This window comes from Carassius auratus, chromosome 8 (assembly GCF_003368295.1).
Source record: "Carassius auratus strain Wakin chromosome 8, ASM336829v1, whole genome shotgun sequence".
Taxonomy (NCBI): domain Eukaryota; kingdom Metazoa; phylum Chordata; class Actinopteri; order Cypriniformes; family Cyprinidae; genus Carassius; species Carassius auratus.
The window spans coordinates 28662250-28686283 of record NC_039250.1 but is presented as its reverse complement, the minus strand read 5'-3'; the positions used below and the strand labels follow the sequence as shown (position 1 = coordinate 28686283).

General features: G+C 39.7%; 1 protein-coding gene across 1 annotated transcript in view; it reads left to right on the top strand.

The window, feature by feature from the left end:
• The window catches only part of cacna2d3a (calcium channel, voltage-dependent, alpha 2/delta subunit 3a), a 173035-nt gene that overhangs the window by 66386 nt on the left and 82615 nt on the right, over positions 1 to 24034 (top strand). Inside the window, exons 7-12 of the mRNA XM_026270653.1 lie at positions 1511 to 1571; positions 1805 to 1955; positions 2660 to 2734; positions 3293 to 3382; positions 6120 to 6233; positions 20636 to 20714. Of these exons, the coding sequence (XP_026126438.1) occupies positions 1511 to 1571; positions 1805 to 1955; positions 2660 to 2734; positions 3293 to 3382; positions 6120 to 6233; positions 20636 to 20714 (570 nt within the window). The remainder of the gene's footprint in view (positions 1 to 1510; positions 1572 to 1804; positions 1956 to 2659; positions 2735 to 3292; positions 3383 to 6119; positions 6234 to 20635; positions 20715 to 24034) is intronic.

The following is a 24034-nucleotide window of genomic DNA, read 5'->3' as shown; positions in this document are numbered from 1 at the left end:
AAAATCATGGTACTCCCGCGTGAGATACGTTTGGTTTTAATTAAAAAAATGGCTTTGAAGATATTATGATTGGTTAGTAAATTCCGACAAGTGTGCACTGTGGCGTGCAAACGCAGACAGTGGGGACACAGAGGGTCAGGATCAAAGGTGTGTGAAAACATCTCTTTTCTGCTCTCTAAAAAAAAAAACATTGGATCTTGTTTCATCTAAAACAGTCGGTTTCAGTATATTTTTTATACAGTTTAATTTATAACCTTTTTTAAAAGAACAGAATGTTTTTTCAACCTTAGTTAAATTGTTTTTAGATTATGTATATTATATAAACTATATAATGTTTTATATATATATATATATATATATATATATATATATATATATATATATAAATGTGAAATAATTAAAATGTGTTTTAGATTATATAAATTATATAATGTTTATATATATATATATATAAATGTGAAATAATTAAAATGTGTTTTCAACCTTTAATTGTTTGAGATTATATAAATTATATAATGTTTTATATATCTAAAATGTAGAACACACCGATCCCATTTATACACCGCTCATAAATGTAATGGGAGGGGGGAGAAGCCGTATAACCACACACACACACACACATAACCGTATAACTGTGATAAACTTCAAACAAGCTAACTGACACAAACTTCAAACAACTGGCACAAACTTCAAACAAACTAACGGTCAATAGGGTAAAACTTTCTGTCAAAACCGCATGATCGATGTGTGGGGAGTCTTTCATATACCTTTATAATTTAGAACTAACAGGTCAATAGGGTAAAACTTTCTGTCAAAACCGCATGATCGATGCGTGAGGAGTCTTTCATCTTCCGATTAAACTAGCCGTCAAAACCATGATTTAGAACTAATTAGGTCAATAGGGTAAAACTTTCTGTCAAAACCACATGATCGATGCGGGGAAAGGTCATAGGTTAACCCTTGATCTCATTTGTCCCGCCCATCCATCATAAGGTTACCGGAAGTTCAACCTGTCAAAAGGTCAAAGGTCAAAGTCATAAATCATCTTGACATAACGTATAGTATACTTACTACTGATAATGAAATAATGATGATGTATTTATATACATTCACCGTCACTCACATTCGCTCACACTTTTTGCGCACATTAACCGACCATCCGCAGTTTTAACCAATTGCATCTCTTATCGACAATTAATCGATCATCGATTAATCGTTGACATCCCTACTAGGAACATTCCAGTTATTATATCAGAATTAAATATGCACTTTGTTGGCATTTGACTTTCATTAGTTTAGTCTAATAATGAGCCAGGTCAAAAGGTCAAAGTCAAAAGCATTGTATTATTTGATACAATGATCTGTCCACTACTCTGCTTGTTCAGTGCTAATTTAGAAAAATGCAGTTGACAAGCTGTGCATAGAGACATACCTACACCATAAAACACATCTACTCTTGTGTGTAGAAGTAGTGTAACAAGCCAATTTAGACAATCGTCTATCTTCACAGGTATAAAGTGGACACCTGATGAACATGGGGTTCTAGAATTCGACTGTCGAAATCGGAAGTGGTAAGTGAATATTTACCCTCAGCCATGAACTACTAATATCTAAGCCAAAGATGAATATGCATACCACTTAACCATAAAACATCTTATTTGAATTAATTCGTGTTCAAGTGACAATGTATCGATTTGTGTCTTTTTAACATTTAATCTCTTCGATATGAATTGTGGTATAAACTGATCCATACTCATAGTCAACATAATCATATCATACTCTCCTAACATGTGTGTATTTCCAGGTATATCCAGGCTGCTACATCTCCTAAAGATGTGGTCATTTTGGTGGATGTGAGTGGCAGTATGAAGGGGTTACGGCTGACCATCGCCCGACAGACTGTCTCCTCCATTTTGGATACACTTGGGGATGATGACTTTTTTAATGTTATCGCTGTGAGTTTAATCAAAGAAAATATTTTGATTTAATTAATTAAAGAAGAAGTGCAAGCTACTTGTTTGGGAACATTTTTAGTTTTGTTCTGCTTCAGTACAGCTCTACACCAGATGTCACTAATATTAAGAGTACATTGTATAAGATAAAAGCCTTTCAAATATATTTTGTGGGAATGTGTATTTTTCTCCTTTCTTTATATTTGTAAAGTCCTATTTTACACAGGCTAAACCACTCAGTTCATTCTGAAAGGTTATAGCAAAATACAGTGATCTGCAAGTGATTTTCATTTTCATGTTCAGTATTATTTAAAACGTCTGAGTGCAACTGATAAAGTGGTCTCATCTTCACAGAAATACACTACATCATGATAAAGATTATACATTTTTGAGATATTTTGCCTGCTGAAGAACATCCTTTCCCATGGTGGATCGTACAAATACCTTCTGTTCCCCAGTAATGTGTGGACTCCCCAGGATCCTATTTAATACAAAATGCTAATTGAAAGTCCATGCCTCAATTCCCTAATCCATTTTCCAGTTTCTCCTTTCTGAAACTCCTAACATATATTTGAGGATTTTGTTGTGTTTATCTGAGAATTTGTTCAATTTCCATTTATTTGTGGACTGTAATATATGCATTTGTAAATACAAAGCAGTTCTATCCCCATAATGGTCTTGCTTAATGTATTTATTTTGTGTGGCAGTACAATGAGGAGCTGCATTATGTGGAGCCGTGTCTGAACGGAACACTGGTTCAAGCTGATGTTACCAACAAAGATGTAAGTACATTTTCTGATATAGATGTATGTAAACTATAACTAACTGTGTTAGCGTCAGGTTTGGAAAAAGAGAACTTGATTACGGGATAAACTCTAAATAGCTTTTGAAGCTCACGACAGGTGGTAAAACTAGCGGACAGACAAGGACAGAGGAGACAAATCGAGGCTCAGAACCAGAAAAGGCAGGGAGACTAATGACCAGAGTCCAGAGGGCAAAACAAAGCTCTGTATCAGTCATTGTCAGGGTCATGTAGACAAGCTGAAAACTACAGGCTGGGAGATAAACTACTGTCATCTATTTTTATTAATTATTTTGAGCACCTTATGACCAGCACTTTGAAGGTTTATTTGGATAAAAAAAGGCTTTTAAAAGTTGTTTGGTTAGAGTCTGTCCAAATGCTTTTCTAACAAATTGTTACTTTTTAATGAATGTGTTGAAGTGTTGCTGGCCAATTCTTAACTGACACTTAGAAAGTTTGTACTTAAAAATGCATGCACAATACACATCGTCTTGACATCTCTTACTGCTAGGTTGTGTTTGTGTTTTTATCTCCACAGCATTTCCGTGGCCGTCTTGATAAGCTCTTTGCTAAAGGGATAGGCATGCTTGACTTGGCTCTGACCGAGGCCTTTGAACTTCTCAGTAATGTGAGTCCACATCCATACACACATATGTGTGGGCATATTGAAGTCATTTCTTCTTTAACTCCCCTAAAAATCAGAGGTAATCATGTGGTGCATAGATAGATAGATCTCATGTGTTTATGTATGAAAGCCTGGCAAAATGTAAATATCACTTTCACAATTTAAAGGGTTAGGGGTAGGGTTAGGGTTGGTGGCTTCCTGCTTTTTTAACGTTAGTTACTAGGGTTGTGTACCAGCAAAGTGACAATATAGGACAGGATATGTATCATGATACAAGACTGCACTGAATTTCACCTCAGCAGAATTTAGTAAAACATTAAACACAACATACTATAGGGTCTTTTCTAATTATTGACAGAGCAGGCAGTCGACATCTGCATTATGAAGGGCCTCCATAACTGTATCACAAACAAAGCATTAACACGTGTTAGACTGCACCCCATAAACACAATCAACCACCCCTTAAAAGCTAATGCAACATTTACTTTTTTGGTGGTTTTCTGTTATATCCTCATAAATGTTGGGAACTATGTAAATAAAATGTACCTAGCCCACACTGTGTTACAACTATCCTAAGTTAAAGTATCTTTATAGAAATAGACTCAAATAACACAAATAGTACAGGTAAATTATATGAACAGTGGCACAGCTGAGTTTTGGGTTGCTAGAATCTACATACAGATTCAGGGACAGATCAACCAACAATAAAAATGTGTCAATAATTACTTAAATCTTTTTAAATCTATATGCATTTCTTCTTCTGCAGAACACTAAAGATCATATATAAACATAACTGTTGTTTTCAATATTCACTTACTTTCTGAAACACTGAGACATTTTGAGACATATAGGAGCCAGTTTGATCCCCTGGAGCTCTCAGTTTCCAGTGTCATAATTATGCGCTGCATGAGTGAGTTTCTTGGAGAAGTAAGCACATGGATGGAGATGGGCTCTATTCCCCTACTGCTCGGAGAGGACAGTACCCATGGTGAAAGTACTAATGGCCAAGGCACAGTATGGTAGATAGTTTTTTTTTTTTCTCAGCATGACCAGGAGAAGCTTCTTCAATTGGCAAATTTCTGAGTTGAGGAGAGTATTAATTAAAAATCAGAGTGGAAGTAAATGGCTTGACACCTAACTCACCATGGGATGAGGACGGAGGATGGGACATGGTGTCCTCACTTGTCCCTCAGCATTGCATTGCAGACATATATTCTGGGCCAGCTGGCAGAGACGTTTAGCAAGGGATAGGAGAAAGGCATCAAATTTCATGGCCTCTACTGCTGGATCTGCAAGAGCTGACAAAGTTACAGCTGTAGGGCCAGAGTGAACTCTTGATGAAGGTAAAACTGGCTCATTCCATCCATTAGAAGCATTGAGATGAGAAATATTTGCCTGGGCATAACCTGAATAGCTGTTCACTCACATATGTATCACCAGCTGGATGGTTCCAAATGTTCTCTTCCCATTGGAGAGCTCTTCTAATTAGTAAGGAAATAATCAAAGACATCTTAGCTCTTTCAGTGTGGAATCAGTGCAGAAACACAAGAGGTGAGGTAAGAGTATGTGAGAGTATGTTGTAATACATCAACAAGTTCATTTAATGGAATAACCTGGCTGCTTCCTGCCAGGTTAATCTTTTAGGTCTGACCTTCTATCACAATTTGGCACAGACTCAAAGATGATAACACAGAAATTGAAACAAATGGTTGGAAGTTTATTAAAGTCAAGTCAAGTCACTTTTATTTTTATAGCACTTTAAATAAAATACATTGCGTCAAAGCGACTGAACAACATTCATTAGGAAAAGAGTGCCGTTTAACATCAAATCTGCGCTGGATATTAATATCCAAACTATAGTGAAAACACTATCAATTAGCACAGGAACAAGATCGGCAGTTTAAGACATTAACTTGTAAGCACAAAACACAAAATACTTCTCTTTTCAATATGAAGAAGGCTTTATTAGATAAATCTAAGACAAAATAAATCTAACACATAAACGCACGCACGCACCATTCTTTTATGTGACACAGCTCCTCGTCCAAGTCAATACAAGGACAAGACACAATAACCAACACAGAAAACACAAGAGTATATAATGGCTGACACAAATGAACAAATAAGACACACCTGGAATCAGTGACAGGGTAATCGATAGAAAAACTACAGCTAGACTACAAATATACAGACAGACATGACCAAAAACAGAAAACAGCCCACAACCATAACAGGCGAATATGCATCCAATGTACACGCTTTATTATTGTGGGTATGAAGGAGTGAACAAATGTAAGGATGCAATTTTATAATTTTAATTCAGACACCACTACAAAGTTAGGACACTGTGTAAAAAAATCTGTACAAAGTAAGTGAATGTCAAAATGACATACAGCCAAGTATGGTGACCCAAAATCAGAATTTGTGTTCTGCATTCACAGAGCAGTGAACACACACACACACACACCATGAACACACACCCGGAGCAGTGGGCAGCCATTTATGCTGCTGCGCCCGGGGAGCAGTTGGGGTTTGGTGCCTTGCTCAAGGACACCTCAGTCGTGGTATTGCTGGCCCGAGACTCAAACCCACAACCTTAGGGTTAGGAGTCAAACTCTCTAATAACTAGGCCACGACTTCCCCAAAAATGTGTATTGCATTAGTTATTACTGCTAATTGCCATGTTGCCATGAACCAATTTATTGTAACCTCTTATTAAGTAATATGTATTTGTGTTCAGTTTAATGAGACAGGCCGAGGCAGTGTGTGCAGTCAAGCCATCATGTTGGTGACGGATGGAGCTGTGGAAACATATGATGCTGTCTTTGCTCAGTACAACTGGCCTGATAGAAAGGTAAGAAGAGTTTCTGTTTTTCCAGTTTGCGAGGTCAAGTGCAGAATAATGTTACAGACTGGAATGTTTTAAATTTAGGAACAATTCTTTTCTCACATAGTTTTTATACATTTTATCAAATAAAGAATGTCAGATTTGATCAGAGATTGTCTTTTTTTTTTCAATCAGTTTTTACTGATGAGTAAGAGAGTAGTTAGAGATAAATTAAAATAATAATATTTAGTTCAAAATAATAATATTCAGGTCAGCAGACACTCCAAATATGAGTTTATCCTAATACACTCCTTCATCCATCCCTGAAAAGGTAAAAAGTTATCAAGCTCTAAATAATTTTCAAAGGGTAAAAATAAATAAATACCTGCATAAATAAAATAAAATACAATAAAATAAAACACATTTTAATTTCTTCTGAAACAACAGAAGCCTGTTGTACAAAGCAGGTTTGAGTTTTTACACAGTAACGTTAGCATTTAGTTTGAGCAAACCCTCGTGTTTTTGGGCTCATGAAGGTTTGTTGGTTTTGAGCAGGTTTCATCACCATGATAACTTACACTACACAGCTACTCTGATATGGAGCAGGTTTTATTCTGTTCTCCATTCTCCAAACTGGACCAATTGTGAGCAAAGTGACACATCTGATGCAATGAAGCCCCTCCATCGTATCTCTCGCTCCAAATTAAAGCAGCTTACAGTCCAATAATTTTACAGACAAAATTGCATGACCTTTGTTGCTTCTTATTATATTTATAGTATAGAAATTATAAATGTTTATAATTCATTGTCAGAGCTCTGTCCCTTTGACTTGTTTATTCATGGTTTTGTGACAGAGCCCTGACACTGCCGTCATGTTGTTGTTTTCATGTGAGCTTCAAGTGTGCTCGAGCTGTGCGCTTTTGTCTTTAAGTTTACGAAACTGCTGCTATGACAGCAAGTCCAGGATGAGCTTTGAATAACCAAATAATCTGAGATCATTAGATTAGATTAGATTAGATTCAACTTTATTGTCACTGCACATGTAGGTACAAGGCAACGAAATGCAGTTAGCATCTAACCAGAAGTGCAATAATCAGTAAGTACAGAATAAAGGTCTATAATATGTACAATAACTATACAGGTGAGTATTATGGACATAATTTACAGATATTAAATACTATAAGCACAATATACAGATAGGTGTACTATGAACATACTATACAGATGGGCTATGTAAAAGTGTATGTACACTATAGGAAGAATTATGAACATAATTTACAGTATTGCAATGGACAGTAAAGTGCATAGAAAAAAAAAATATATATATTTCAATGTGCAAATGGATTATACAGTGTTCCTGGATGAACAGACAGTAGTGCAAGTAATAACAAGTTACTTTTTGCTTGTTGTGAGTAAATAAATAAATCAGAGTGTTGAAGAGGGGGAGGAGTCTATGTATGAGTTCAGCAAGGAGACAGCTTTAGGGAAAAAGCTGTTCCTGAATCTTGTGGTCCTTGTCCGGAGGCTCCTGAAACGCCTTCCGGAGGGGAGGAGGTTAAACAGTTCGTGGTAAGGGTGAGAGGAGTCCTTGAGAATGCTGCGAGCTCGACGTAGACAGCGTTTCCTCTGGATGTCCTCAAGAGCAGGAAGTGGTGTCCCTGTGATTCCTTGGGCAGTTTTCACCACCCTCTGCAGTGCCTTGCGGTCAGCCACTGAGCAGTTCCCATACCAGACTGTGATGCAACTGGTCAGGATGCTCTCGATCGCACACCGGTAGAAGTTCACTAGGATGGCTGAAGAAAGCTGGTTCTTCTTCAGTGTCCTGAGGAAGAAAAGGCACTGGTGAGCCTTTTTGACGAGGCTGGAGGTGTTTGTAGTCCAGGACAGGTCCTCCGAGATGGTGGTTCCCAGGAACTTGAAGCTGGAGACACGTTCAACAACCATCCCGTTAATGTGGATGGGGTCATGCGTGCTTCCTTTCTTCTTCCTGAAGTCCAGAATGAGCTCCTTGGTCTTATTGGTGTTAAGGAGCAGGTTATTGTCAGCGCACCATGTGGCCAGGTGCTGTACCTCTTCCCTGTAGGCAGTCTCATCGTTGTCACTGATGAGGCCAATCACCGTGGTGTCATCTGCAAACTTAATGATGGAGTTGGATCCATGCACAGGCTTGCAGTCGTGGGTGTAAAGGGAGTAGAGGAATGGGCTCAGCACACAGCCCTGTGGTACGCCAGTGTTAAGTGTGATGGTGGTGGAGTGGTTGTGGCCTGACCGAACATGCTGAGGGCTGTTGGTCAGAAAGTCCATAATCCAGTTGCAGAGGGAGGTGTTAATGTCCAGGTCTCCAAGTTTTGTGGTCAGCTTGGAGGGAATGACGGTGTTAAATGCTGAACTGAAGTCAACAAACAACATCCTAACATACGTGTTGTTATGGTCCAGGTGTGTGAGTGCAGAGTGCAGCACTGTGCATACTGCATCCTCTGTGCTCCTATTTCTGCGGTAGGCAAATTGGTGTGGGTCCAGTGTGGGTGGGAGGCAGTCTTTGAGATGTGCTAGGACCAGTCGCTCGAAGCACTTCATAATGATGGGTGTGAGTGCTATGGGGCGATAGTCATTGAGGCACGTTGGGGAGGAGTGTTTTGGTACTGGCACAATGGATGTGGACTTAAAACATGTAGGCACAGTTGCTTGGATGAGGGACATGTTGAAAATGTCTGTGAAGACCCCTGCAAGCTGCTCTGCACATGCCCTAAGCACACGTCAAGGAATGCCATCAGGGCCAGCAGCCTTGCGTGCATTGATCCTGCTCAGTGCAGTGTGGACATCTGTGGAGGTGAGTTTGAGAGGTTGGTGGTCTGAAGAGGCTGAGATTTTGGTGGCCATCTCCTTGCTGTCGCTGTTGAAGCGAGCATAAAAGTAATTTAGCTCGTTAAGGAAGGAGACGTCCGTGACTGTTGGTGTGGAGTTGCTTGACTTGTAGTCACTGATGATCTGGATGCCCTGCCACATGCGTCGGGGGTCAGAGTTGGAAAAGTGTTCCTCTACCTTCAGCTTGTAGCAGTACTTTGCCTTTTTGATGCCCCTTTTCAGGTTAGCCCTGGATTTACTGTAGGCCTGAGAGTCGTCTGACCTGAAAGCGGTGTTGCGGGCTTTCAGCAGAAGTCAAACCTCCTTGTTCATCCATGGCATCTGATAAGGGTGTTATCTGTTTTTCTGTTGTTACACTGTCATTGGTGTAGTTGATGTGATCCGGTACAGAGGAGGTGTAGATATCAATGTGCGTGTGAGAGCCACAGGCAGCCTGTGAAGCAAACATACTCCAGTCAGTGTGTTGAAACCTGTCTTGAAGTAAAGAGTCTGCTCCAGTTGGCCACACTTTGATGCTCCTCACTGATGGCTTCACACGGTTGATGAGGGGTGAATACTTAGGGGTGAGAAACAAAGAAAGGTGATCAGACTGTCCGAGGTGGGGGAGGGGGCTTGCCATGTAAGCTCCATTAATGTTTGTATAAACATGATCCAAAGTTTTGTCCCCTCTGGTGTGGCAGGAAACATGCTGGTGAAATTTGGGGAGTACTGTTTTTAGTTTGCAGTGATTCAAATCACCCGCGACAATAAAAGCAGCCTCCGGGTGAGCAGTCTGTTGTTTACTAATGGCTGCATGAAGTTCGTTCAAAGCAAGCTTGGCATTAGCATCCGGTGGAATATAGACTGCGGTTATTATGGTGGAACTGAACTCCCGTGGCAGATAAAAAGGTCTACATTTAACCATGAGAAACTCTAGGTTAGCTGAGCAGTGTCTCCCAACAATGACAGTGTTCATACACCAAGCTTTGTTGGCATAAATGCACAATCCACCACCTCTTGTCTTGCCAGAGTCATCTGCCGTTCTATCTGCCCGGAGCGTGTAGCGTCCTGCTAGCTCAATAGCATTGTTGGGTACGTCGCTGTGTAGCCATGTTTCTGTGAAAACCATGACATTGCAGTCCAGAAGTCTCTTACTGTGGGTGATGCGGAGTCGTAACTCATCCATTTTGTTCACCAGTGACCGCACATTAGCGAGAAAAATGCTGGGTAAAGAGAGCCGGAGCGGTGTTAGCTTTAGCTTCGCTCTTAGACCTCTGCGGTTCCCCCGCCTTTGTTTACGATCTCGACGCCGCCTGCGAGCACTTCCGCCCGGCCGGGTAGAGTGCGAAGCCTCGGGTGTTCTAGCGATCTCAGGGATGAGTCGAAGATTGGTGATAAAACTGCTGGTAAAGTCCTCACCGATATCCAAAAGCTCCTGTCGGGTGTATGATGTTAAAGCAAAGCTGTTCAGTACGAACAGACCCGAGATGAGCAGGAATAAAACTGCAAAATTGCAAAAACTGGAGAGACGCTGAGCCTCGCGATGTGTTCGCACCGCCGCCATCTTGGTCGTAAAATCATGCCAAATCATCAACAATCAAATCCAGCTGAGTTAGTGACATATGAAAAACGGGCCACGGTTCTAAACCAGGTTGGATTTGTTTGGTTTTGTTAACTCTAAAGTTAACAAGAGTTTGTTCAGCCAGCTTCACTCAACATGCCACAGATAAAAAGCCGGATCTAGCTGGGTAGGTATGAAGAAAGAATTGTGGACTATTTGAATGGAGAGACTATTTGTTTATAACCAACATGTGGTCTAAACTGCAGCCATATCCTATTAAAACTAATAAATACAGGGTTATTGGAATGGCATTTCTGTACAATAGAGGACAGTGCATGGCCTGAGGGGAAGAAACCGTTCCTATGTCTGCCTGTTTTGGTGGTCAGTGCTCTGTTGCACCAACAAGACATCAGCAGTTAAAGAGGGAGTGTGCTGGATGTTAAGAGTCTAAAATGATTTTGACAGCCCTTTCGCTCACTCTGGATGAGTAAAGTTTTTGGAGGGTGGGGAGGGTTGTACAAGTGATTTGTTTAGCTCTCTTGGCTATCCGCTGCATTCTTCTAAGGTCAGTTTTAGTAGCCGAGTTCAATCAGACAGTTATTGAAGTTATTGAGCTAAACTACATGGCAGCCGCGTGTGGCACCATCTTGATACATACAGTACATGTGACCCTATTGTTTGATATAAGTATCCCTCATGTTGTCATTGTCTCTTGTCTAGCTTTGTATTGTGTACCTGCTGTTGGCGAGTTGTGTTTCTGTTAATGCCAGGTCTGTTAAAGTAAAGTCTTTGGTTGTATTTTGGATTTTACTGTTTCAATAAAACTCACATGGGTTCATCTCAACTTGCCTCCAGTGGACAGCAGAAATAATCATTGGTGTACACCTGCCCAACCTTCAGGACTTATACAACTCCAGAGTGAAGAAACAGGCAGCAGGAAACATCATCAAAGACCCCTCTTACCGTTGACAGAACCTGTTTGCACTTCTCCCTTCAGGCAGATGCTACAGATCTCTGTGCACTAGAACATCTAGGCATAAAAATAGTTTGCCCCCCCATGCCATCTCCAGCTTAAACAGATAACACAGGAATTATTACCTGTGTTCTGTAATTCAAGAACTATATAAATACACATGCATATCTCTTTATTCATACGGCTGTAAAAAGAGTAAATAATGCACAAATCTATACATAAATCTTCTTTTACAGATTCATACACATTATAATTATCATTATTATTAGTTACTGTAAAGTCTTAGGGTGTATTCACACCTATTTTGTTTGGTTCAATTGGTGCGGATCTTTTGGTCAGGTGTGAATACAGCAATCGTACTCGAGAGCAGACCAAACAACTGTACACAGACCCAGCTGAAGAGGTGTTCTTGGCCTGCTTCCAAACGATCTCTGATACAGTTGAATGAATGAACCAATGAATGGATGACCTTAAGCACACATGTGGTTTTGTTTAAAATTTCTGGTTCACTTGCCAAAACGGCAGTGAGAAAGCAAACCTCACCAAACAAAAAAAAATAAAAATAAAACTAAATAAATAAAACTCTAAAATAAAACTCACTATCTACTTATTTTGTATTTTTTATTCTTTTATTATGTGTTTTATGTTCTGTCGCTGTCATTCTGTTGTACTGCGGAGCATCTGTCACGAAAACAAATTCCTCGTATGTGTACATACCTGGCAATAAATCTCATTCTGATTCTGATTCTGATTCTAAATAAATTAACATTGTACTTGGTCCAGACCAAAGCAAGTGAACTAGTGAACTTGTTCAGAAAACAAATTTTCTCTATCTGTCAGTTACTGTGAGTTATGTTTAACGAAATATGGGGTCTCACTTGGGAGGCCAGTCATCTCTGCGTTTAAGAGAAAATGCCAATGAAAAATACTCAGTGTGTCGGGAAGCTGTTCTGGTTGGCAGTACGGCGTGAACAGCTGTGTTGCTTTCAGCGATTCCCCTGGGCCCTTCAACTAAAGCAGATTTTCTGGGAACAGATTTCCTAAAAGAACAAATCACAGACGATTCGCATCTTTTTGAAGATGCCGTTTCATCCATGTCCTTATGGATGTGGTAGTTTCCTGTCCTCTGACAATGAGCTTTGTCGTCCGTGTCTGGGCATTCAGCATGCTGAAGACGCGTTCGTGGATGGTTCACGCCTTCACTGCATGTGTGACCACGGCAAAGCTGCGATCACGTCTCTGTTTTTTTTTAAACGGAAAGAAGCAGACCCCTCTGTAACTTCCCCTCCGTCCTCACTACCCTCGATGGTGGGGCGGCTAGGGGGTGCGTCGACATTCCCCAGGAGGAGTGAGTGATTGGGGTGCACCTGTGCCCGCAAAACACCTCCACTTGGAGGAATAGTCTGCATCTCCTGTCCAAAGCCTGTAAGCTGTCGCCAGCTATTGCTACCGAGGTCCATACAGGGTAATACAAGGTCCTCCCCTTCGGGCTCTCCCTGTCCCCCTGTGTCTTCACAAAGCTCGCAGAGGGCGCCCTTGCCCCACTATGGGAAGTGGGAATCAGGATCCTCAACTATCTCGACAACTGGCTCATTATGGCCCAGTTGAGAGAGAAGTTGTGTGATCATAGGGACTCAGTCTGTTGGGGCTTCAGGTCAAACGAGAGCAAGCTCTCCCCTCTGCAGAAAATCTCAGTATGGAGTTAGACTCAGTGAGTATGACAGTGCGTCTCACCAACGAACTTGCCCAGTATGTGCTGAACTGAGTTCCTTTAGAGATCAAACATTTTCAGAGGCTTCTGGGGCATATGTCATCTCCAGCCACAGTCACGCCGCTTAATTTGCTTCATATCAGACCACTTCAGCAATGGTTACACTCCTGAGTCCCAAAATAATTTCAAGTCACCTTTATTTACCGCTTTTAACAATACAGATTGTTTTAAAACAACTGAACAGCATTAAAAAGGAAGATAATGTATCAATAATACAAAAAGGCAGTTCATCAATTGAATTCAGTGATGTCATCATCCATCTTAGTTCATTTTAAATAGTATCTGTGCAATCAAGTCGACGATGTCGCTGAAAATTAAGTGTCCCCAACTAAGCAAGTCAGAGGCGACAGCGGAAAGTAACTAAAACTCCATCAGTGACAGAATGGAGGAAAAAAAAAAAACCTTGGGAGAAACAAGGCTCAGTAGGGGTGCCAGTTCTCCTCTGACCAGACGAAACCAGAAGTTCAATTCCAGGCTGCAGCAAAGTCAGATTGTGCAGAAGAAGCATCTGTTTGATGTGGTCTTGTCCCGGTGTCTAGGAGACAAGGTCTTTACAGGGAATCTGTATCTGGGGCTCTAGTTGTCCTGGTCTCCGCCTACATTCAGGATTGTAGAGGTCCTCTCTAGGTGCTGATCCACCATCTGGTCTTGATACGTACTGTATCCGGATGACTGCAGTGACCCTCTGATCTGGATAAAGACTGAATCTGGTGTCTACGGTGACCTCAGAATAAGAGAGAAACAGACTAATATTAGTGTAGATGCCATTCATCTAACAATGTACCATCACACAATTACATCTGTATGCTGATGATAGTTATTTATACCTCAGCATTTTCCTTAAATCAAGCAATAAAGCAACTACAGAATGCATTTCAAGTACTGCAGCTGTCATTATCACAATTAAAATTGGCTTTAAATTAAAATAAAATAAAATATATTTGATATATATTTTTAGTTGAGGTTTCTCTAAATTAACTGATATAAAAATGGTATACAATTAGAAAGAGGGAGTTCCTACAAATATTTAGGTATATGGCTGGATGAAAGATTAGATGTACATATTGATAAACTGTGGAAGAACCTTAGACCTAAATTAGGTTTTTTCTATCATTTAAAAAAAAATGTTTTCCTTATGCGGCCCGAAATAAAATAGTAGAGAGTGCCTTCTAGGGCTGTCACTTTTGAGAAAAATCTAATTTGAACGCATGTAATGTATTCGAATATATACAAATATCTAGGCAACAGATACAGTCCCCCCGCACATAAAAAAAAACCCACCGGAGCCTAATAGAGATTCGATCACAAATGTATTAACATTTAGTAATAAACAGGACTATCTGGATTATTATTTTTTTTACTTTATGTTTAAAACAGCAGGTTATCAACTTAGAATATCAACTTATATTAAGTGGCACAAAATTAGGTTAAATGAAGAACAAAAAAATTATTCAGAACAGGCACAAACAATAACGTGATTTGGTAACGGGCCTACGCTACAATACGTCTAGATTGCCCTCTACTGGATAAGATGGCAAATAATAAAATAAAAAACAAACGCTCTAATCATAGACTGTAAAAAATGCCCTACACATGGCATTTTAAAAACCAGATATTTTATTTATAGTTAGATTACAGACACTTCAACGTCATGTTGAATACATATTCGAATATCAAATAAAAAGTGACAGCCCTAGTGCCTTCTTATCTACAATCGATCATGGTGATCTTCTATACATGCACGCAGCTACAACCCTACTTAGGAAAATGGATTATGTGTATCATGCAGCCTTATGCTTTGTTTCTGGTGCAGAGTCACGGATGCATCACTGTATTTTATATGTTTCATGGTTATCCTTACATCAAAGGAGAAAGTTTCATATGTATTTATTTACCGCAAAAGCTTTGTTAGACAAATTACCCTTTTATTTATCAAATATCTTAATTTACTACACAAAATTTTTTTGTTCTACTGTAGGTCTGGTTCCCATATTAGGCTAAAAGTGCCAAGGGTATTGTCAGAATTTGGCAAAGGTGCATTTTCGTTTTATGGTCCCTGGGCCTGGAATGACTTGCAAAATGTACTCAATTTAGATGCACTTCCAACCCTAAGCACCTTTAATCATTTTTTTTTTCTAAATGTTTTATTGGATACTTGTAATTGTTTTAGTTGATCTGGTGTTACTGCTTTTGGTTTTGTAAATTGTGGTGTTGTCTTATTGTTTTTATTTTTTGTGTGAAATTTAATGTGCCGCTGTCTTGACCAGGTCTCACTGGAAGAAGAGATAGACATATCTCAATGTGATTCTCCTGGTTAAATAAATAAATACACACAGATGTGTTGCTGCTATTCAGCCCCTGGTCAGACCTTGCTTTTCTAAGGACAGGGGTGCGCTAAGAAAAAGTATCCCAGCATGTTGTTGTCATGACAGATGCCTCCAACATGGGATGGGGCGCTATGTGCAACAGGCAGGCAGCTTCAGGGTCCTGGACAGGACCTCAACTGCTTTAGCACATAAACTGCCTGGAGTTGCTGGCAGTGCATCTAGCCTTGTGGCAGTTTTGGCCACTGCTGTTGGACAAACACGTGCTAGTCCATTTGGACAATGCTGCGGGTGTTTCGTATTTCAACTGGCAGGGTGGTCTACAATCACATCGCATGTCTCAACTCGCCCACCATCTCTTCCTCTGGAGTCAGACGTGGCTCAAGTCGCTGTGTGCTGTCCACATTCCAGGGGATCTCAATTGTGCAGCCGATGTGCTCTCACACCCGCTCACTTTCCCCGGGGAATGGTGACTCCATCCCCAGATGTTCCAGCTGATCTGGAGTTAATTCGGGAAGCTCAGGTGGACCTGTTTGCTTTCCACTAGTCCTCCCATTGCCCATGTGTTGGGTAACAGGTAATTGGTGGGAAGATCTGGCTTGGTGTCACACTTGCTGCACCATCCCCCCTCATATGGGGATTCGAGTGCCTTTCTTTTCCCAATAGATTTCCCTGGTTGGCCGAACCCTAGTTGAACATCCTCCAGCACCCTTGGCAGTCAGACTTGGTAGAGCAGACTGAAGCCATGCCCAGTACTGGTGTTAGCATGCCTGTAGTCCCGGTCAGTCCCTGTACTGGGCTAGGTGTCCATATGGCTTGATTTCCTATGGGTAATCCCATATGTGTATTCTTCCACGGTAAGGTTTCCCTCTCTGAAAACCTGTGTCTTCCCTTGACAGTCCCACTTTGTCAGTCTCTTCTGGAAGTTTTTCCATCCCTACTCTAAGGTAGGACCTGCCTCAGAGACCTATTCTATATGTAGTGCTGCCCCCTTGGGTCAGTCCATATCAGAATTTCCACATCATCTCCCTATGGGTAGAATGTGGTCTCTGTTTCCCCTTAAGGCTCACATCCAAATCGTTCTGCCAATAACAAATAGGAAAGATCTGAAGCAATCTTTCACTGAAGGGGAACTTTTTTGTGGACATAACAGCAGCATGGCCTTCTCCAGCAGCAATGTACTCACCATTTGGCCACCTTTGGTACCGAGGTCAGTGAATTTGTGCTTGGGATTTGGTAAGGTTATGCCCTTAGCGTAGCTTTTGTGGCATGCCACGGCTTGTCCACAATTGCATTGCCACAGGGTTGCGACGGTGTTCAGGCTCTGGCATTTTCCATGGACCCCATATGTTGTTTGACTTAATGCGTAGTGACCGACAGATAGGGACTATCTCAGTTACGTACGTAACCCTCATTCCATTCTGGTACTTTTTTGAATTATTACCATGTTGTAGAGGTACTTGTAGATTTTATCGTGTTTTAATAGATCCTCATAATCCAAACTGAATCAGAATCTGATTCAAACCATTTGTGACCTGTCACGGAAACCAGTGACACAAGTCGGCAGCACAACTTTCAAGCAAAATGAGAAATATATTTTTTTCAGAATGGGTGATTTTAGGTTTTTTTGCAGAATCTGTTAGTTGAGGTCACAAAGAAGCCTCTCCGTGTTTGAGATAGCAGTATTGGTATGTTTAAAAGCGTACATTTTGAGGTTGAAATCAACTTGTTTTTTGGAGATTCTAGCACACAGTAGGGACGTTGCCCCCGCCCTCCAAGGGAAGCATGGTTACTTATTATGCAGCACTCTAATAAAACTGAATAATATCCCTAATCTACAACTGAGCAAAGATGAAGACAAGGAAGAATGTATCGGACGAGTTGGACCGTAAGATATCAGAGGCTATATCGTTAGTAACATTTGATGGGGATAAAGACAGAGAAATGGGGAAAGTCCATAACTTTGACTGTAAATGCTACATGATAAGCACACAAACACGTACATTATCTTATGTTTAGTCCATGTTAAGACCTTCCCATACATACCCATTGTTATTAGCTAGCTCAGGACTGTCATTTTAATTGTAATTGTTAGCATCATACTTTGCATATTATACTATAAAAACATATCATAGTTGATCATAACTAGAGATGAAATGGCATGAAAATTTAATTTCATGATTTTAGTGACTAAAATGATCACGGTTATCAAAGAATCCTGTTCAAAAAGTCCTAATGCTACACAATGAAATCAATTCACAATCAAGTTTTATGTAGAAAACTAGCAAATAACAAATAAAATTAGCATCAATATGTACTTTTTGTTTACATAAACATTAAAATAATAACATTAAAAATGATGGCCAGATTTTAAGGAAGTGTCTTGCAACGTTATCTTCAATGCACAAGTTCAAAAAAGATTTTATAAAAAGATAAAACTCACATATTTTAGCCGCTAAATCATTTTTATAAAACTCAAAAATATAAATTACTGACATTTAAAATATAAATTATCCTTTATTATTAATAGTATGCAGTCCGATTTTTCCTGTCGTGTCTGTCGTTGCTATGCAACCACGCAGCTTTACAGGGGGTATGGTTTATGTAAATGAGATGTAAATGAGCCCCATTGTCACTCGCAGCAGGTGAGAACCGCACAATGTTTAGAGGCCATTTTCTCCCTTTTGAGCTTTTTTGAGTGCCTACCTTCAAATGGCCACAACTTCTCCAAATATTATCAGATTTCCATATGTTACACATCGTTGGAAAGCTTGGAGACTACACTTTCAGAATCTGTGATTAACTCAAAATGCCCCAGAATCGACTTGTGTCCCTACTTTCCGTGATTGGTCACATTTTGTTAACCTGCCTGACATATAAAAACCAACTGATGAATCTTCTGGGAGACAAGAACAGTAATGTTTTAGTGGGGCTGTTTAAAGCAGAGTACTGAATTATGCTTGGGGAAAAGAGCACCCCATTGTGAGCCAATATGTTGTTCTTTTGTGCCTCTCCCCCAGTTATGCTGTTATTGTTCCCCACATTTATAACACTGTTAATGCTTCCCTGGCTCAGTATGTCTAATGCCTGTTTCACACATACTCCGGTCTGCAGTGCATTTTTTTTTTTACGCACCCATGTTAACGGATTACAGCATTCACACAGCATGTGGTTGTGGTCCATCAGTGCGTCCCAGGACCGGTGCGTCTGCAGCAGTGCAGCAATTGTTTACGTACCGAGTCTATTTTTGCTGTTCTGCACGCACTGAATTAAAGTGACAGCGCATTGTTCGCGGTAAAAATAAACATTGATTGACATGGAAATTAAGTAATTTCAAAGAACATGTATACTAATTAAAGCATACTGTGCTTCACATTGGTTGTGATTGCTTGTGATAAAGATTTAAATGGAGATGATTGTTTCTGCCAGTGGTGTTTTAATTTTAAATATTTGTGATATCCTAACAAGAAAATTAGGCTAATTTTTGAGTTTAAATGTTTTGCTGCTTGCTTGAGCACCTCATTATACAAACCTAGAAGTCAAATGCGTGAATAATGTTGTTTATATTTATTGAGTTTAAACTAATGTATATGATTATGAAAGATTGTTACTGTTCTGTGAGTCACAATGCTGAAAAATATTATTTTTATTTTTATTATTTATTATTTATTTTTATTTTTTTACATGATTTGAAATGAATATAATGAACAAATGTTGTGTTTGTGGCCTAAACACCGCGAATCAGTAGCGGACTGCAGACGCGTCCTGTGTGAAAGCACAGTGAGTCCAATGCATACGCACTGCAGATAGAGGTGTAATGTCTTCCTGGGTTGTCTGAATCTCCCTAAAAGTTGTTTCACACTTGTTGGTCCTATTGCTAGTGGTTCTTGGCAGTTTACATTAAACTACTGTAATACCTTCATTAATCTAATTTACCATGCAATGATACCTTTATACCTTAGATCATAATTGTCTGTTGAATGCAATGGCATTGGCAAACCATTGAAAATCATTTAAAACAATCTAGAAACCATTTTGATTTTCACAAGTTTTGAGTTGTAATACCCTCATATGGAATATTAATACAAACACTAACTGAACCAAAGGAGTCAATATACATGGTCTATCCTAAATGACACTCTAAAGCCTTGCAGTGCTCCTCAGAGTCCACATATACATGATGTTAATGCCATTAAGACTGTTGGATACAAGTCTGCTGTGGAGCCTAAAATGACAAATGTGAAACACAAATTAAACTCAGAGATGTGGACTTAACAGACATGGGTGTGTGGCAGCATAGTCAGCAGTCAGCAAGACTGTAGGTGAACATTAGGAAAATAATTTTATAATTAACATGCATATTAGTAAAGTAATACATGGCATGTTCTCCTCTATAAAGGGGCAACCACAGTACTTTTTATGTCACCTCCAGTATGTCATACAGCACCTCTCTCTTCACCTCAGTATTCCTGTATGTGTGTGTGTGTGTGTGTGGTCTATCTCAATGCAGCACATAATGAGGCACAGAGAATGTGAAAGCAGCATTCATCAACTAATATGCCCAGTGAGTGTGATTGGTTCTGTCATGGATCAAATCTGGTATGTTTTTCAGGTGGCTGATGACTGCAGGGTCTTAGTGTATGCTAGTTATAGGCTTTATTCGTGAATGGTGTTTACCAACAAAACATATTCAAACATGTCTAATGCAATGTACACTGTAAATCTGACTTCTGATTACATCCATTATCATCATATATATATTTTTTTTTACTTGTATCACAAAATAACAAATTATTTTGGTTGGCCAAACTTTTATGGAAGCTAAACAATTAAAGAGTAAACTAATTAGATGCAGTCAAGGTAGTGTGTCTTATCTGCTGTTGAGGGATTGTACATTAGCTTAATCTTGAGCGATTAAACATGACTGACAGCTAACCTAAGCTCTTCTGTCTGCAGGTGCGTGTGTTCCCTTACCTGATTGGTCGGGAGTCTGCCTTTGCTGATAATCTGAAATGGATGGCCTGCGCTAATAAAGGTTAGGCTTGCTCATTTTTCCTCATGCAGCTCTGTAAACATTTCCTCAGCTGATTGATGAACAGTGAAAGAATGACCTGATCTCCACATGTGTGTAGTGAAAAACAAAACCTACATTCGTCTAAAAGTTCTCTTTTCAGTTGTGTTCAGTTGTGTGTGTGTGTGTGTGTGTGTGTGTGTGTGTGTGTGTGTGTGTGTGTCATGGCAGCGGCAGGTTCGCACGCGGTTCAGCTGCACTAAAAATGTAACATCTACACCCGTCGTAGCTGCCGGCGAAGACGCAGAAAAGAGCCAGTTATGTTATTATCAGGACTACTCACAATGTGCTTGGTCTCAACCTTGAAGTTTACATACAAAGCTGCTTTAAAAAGTGGTAAAATCCATAACATCGGATGGCGAATCCATGACCCGACAAATATTTGTCCTGAAAGTAACCATTTGTATGCCACCTGGGCAAACTTTGAACAGTACAATCGCCCACTTTCTGACCAAGAGTGGATGTGCTTTCAGGCACAGGAGAGAGAGTTCAGGAAAACCCTGGATGTTAAACTAATTAATGACAGACAAACAATATAATTCACTGGAACTAACATGCGTGACTGGACTAAACTTATAACCGTCTTATGTTGAGTATACTACACAAATGGATCTTATATAGCAACTCACAGAGATAGGAAACCATTAGGAATACCTTTGCTAAAATACACCGTAAGAATCCTTCGGAAAGTCCCCCTCTGTAAAGTACTCTCACCGAGGCCCGACTCAGAGACAATCACTGAATGGATAAATCAGCAGCTGCGCTTCGTACGGGAAACCATCCAGCCGTCGCTCAATGAAGCGACAAATTCCAACAGTATCCGAGAACCCAGAGTGGTAAGCGAAAACTACTACTAGCCTATCTTTGGGAACACCATAGGAGTAAGGCAATAGATATAATTCTAAACAACAGCACTTACCCAGACCCCCCTCCTGCGATAAATGACATGAATAAAGTTTATGAGTATAAGGTCCCCTATGCTGCAGACAGAGAAGCAGGTTTCCTCGGTTTCCGGAAGAAACCTAGCGGAAAGCTGGATACCAGAGCAACGGGATTCTGAGTACGTTCGGATTGACCCGATCTGAATGATTTGTGCAGCAATAACAAAGAGCTGAACTGGGCATACATCACACTGGAACCAGTGAGAGGTTGAACAGCCGGACGTGCAGGTATGAAATCCTCCAGTACTTTCAAGCACAACAGAGTGATTACTGGGTTAACCTGCGCCTTCAAGGGAAACTTGCATGCCTGCAGAGCGCGGATCATACAGTCTCACACTCTGCGTTACAAAATTCAGCCATCAACAAAGATATCTTAAAATTTGTTATTAAAGCTCGGCTGCAAACTCTCCCGACCAAATACAACCTCTCTTTGTGGTTCCCAAAACACCACGAACCATTCTGTTTACTACACAGTGATAAGATAAAGGAATCCACAGCGCACATACTGAACGGATGCCCCGCGTTTAAAGGACTTTACATCTCACGTCACGATCGCATCGTAAACATAACAGCTCAAGAACTGTGCAAAGTATCTGGAAAAAGTGCAATACATACAATCAAAACTGTTAAAACTAGCTGGTTTTTAAACTTGAATGGTAATAATATAAGCTCTTTTAGAAGTGTTCTCAGGGAAAACACAAACACTCCAGACATTGTAGTCATCAATGAACTTTCTAAGAACATTCTGATTCTGGAAGTGGCCTCTTTTCTGAGAAAATGTTAAAGTATCAGTCATTAACAAATGCTTTGTTAGTGTGTGGTTACAGGATCAAACTGATTATTCTTATCTTTGGTAGCTTGGGACATGTGCACAGATTATGTGTCAGAGGCTTGCAGATTGCTGGACTGAGTAAAACGACCTCTAAGCAAACAGCCAGATATTGTTCTGTGTCAGCAATCATAGACAGTCTGCATGTTTGGAGAAGACGATGTCACCTTTATCCATAGCCGACTTATTAATGTGGTTGCTACTTGCATTGTCTGTATTGTCAGGTGAAAAATAATAGGCTCTTTGTAAATATTTGGATGCTGTGTTGTTTTAATCAGTATTTGTCATTCCAAATAAAATAATCAAATGTGTGTGTGTGTGTGTTCATGTCAACTCAACTTAGACCCGAGGTCCCCCAGTTAAATTTTTTATCTTCTGTTAAAGAAAAACATGAATGAAGGAAAAAGCCAGAATATTAAATGTAATCGTCTGTTTTGTAGAGGGGGTTCAAAATTAAAATTTTCACCTGAGATTCAGAGTCAAATTACAAGGGGGTAAAATAACTTCAAAAAGATGGTAGCACCATGTTATTTTTACAGAAATTAGTAGGTCTATTAGTAAAATCTGTTGACTTTAGTAATTATTTATTCCCTTAAGGTTTGCATGCCTGTAATTCAAGAGGCATTGAAGATATCTTAATATGCTTTTATATATTAGTTCTTAAAGGGTAATCGGATGCGACATGCACTTTTACAAATTGTTTGAACTGAAATATGTGCTGGCAGTGTGTGTACACAACCTACCTATAGTGATAAAAAAATAATAATCTCTATAAATAATTTCATATTTTTCATTTCAACGCCATTCTCAGATGTCTGTCTGTGTGATGTCACACAGACCCAGGCTACGCCCACAATTGTTGATTGACACTAGCATTTTACCTTAGACCCGTCCTGAATGACTGTCATCAGTCCACCATTGTTTCACCGCCGGAGCAGATGTAGACAAGAATGACTCCTAAACGACTGAGGTGTTCTGATATCGGATGTAATAATGAACATAGCAGAGCACATTTACTCCTGACATCTGAGCCACTGAAGATGCAGTGGTTTACTTTTGTTTTTGAAGGGAATGCGACCCCCCGATCTACATAAAAGCGTCTCTGTTTGCACAAATCATTTTTGATCCAGTTTCACCTTCAGAACGGAGTGTAAGGTTTTTTGCTAACACTTTCTAAGCTCATATCATACTCATAATACATTATAAGGGTATTCTTAAAGAATTACAATGAATGCATAATGCATTATAAAAAACCTTATAATATTGTGTATCATCTCATGAATATTCATAAAAACAGTTTTAATATAATATTTACTTATTTGTGGTTATAGCTTTTAAGAGTATGATGCTTTATGTCATAATAAATATGTGCATCCACTTTTACAATGTATTATATTTCTCATAGTTATAATGCATTATAAGTCTCATATCTTGCCATTTTTCCTTATGCTACCAAAGACCACTTATAAGTGATAATAATACTAATACAATGATCTCAAACTGCCATAAGATAA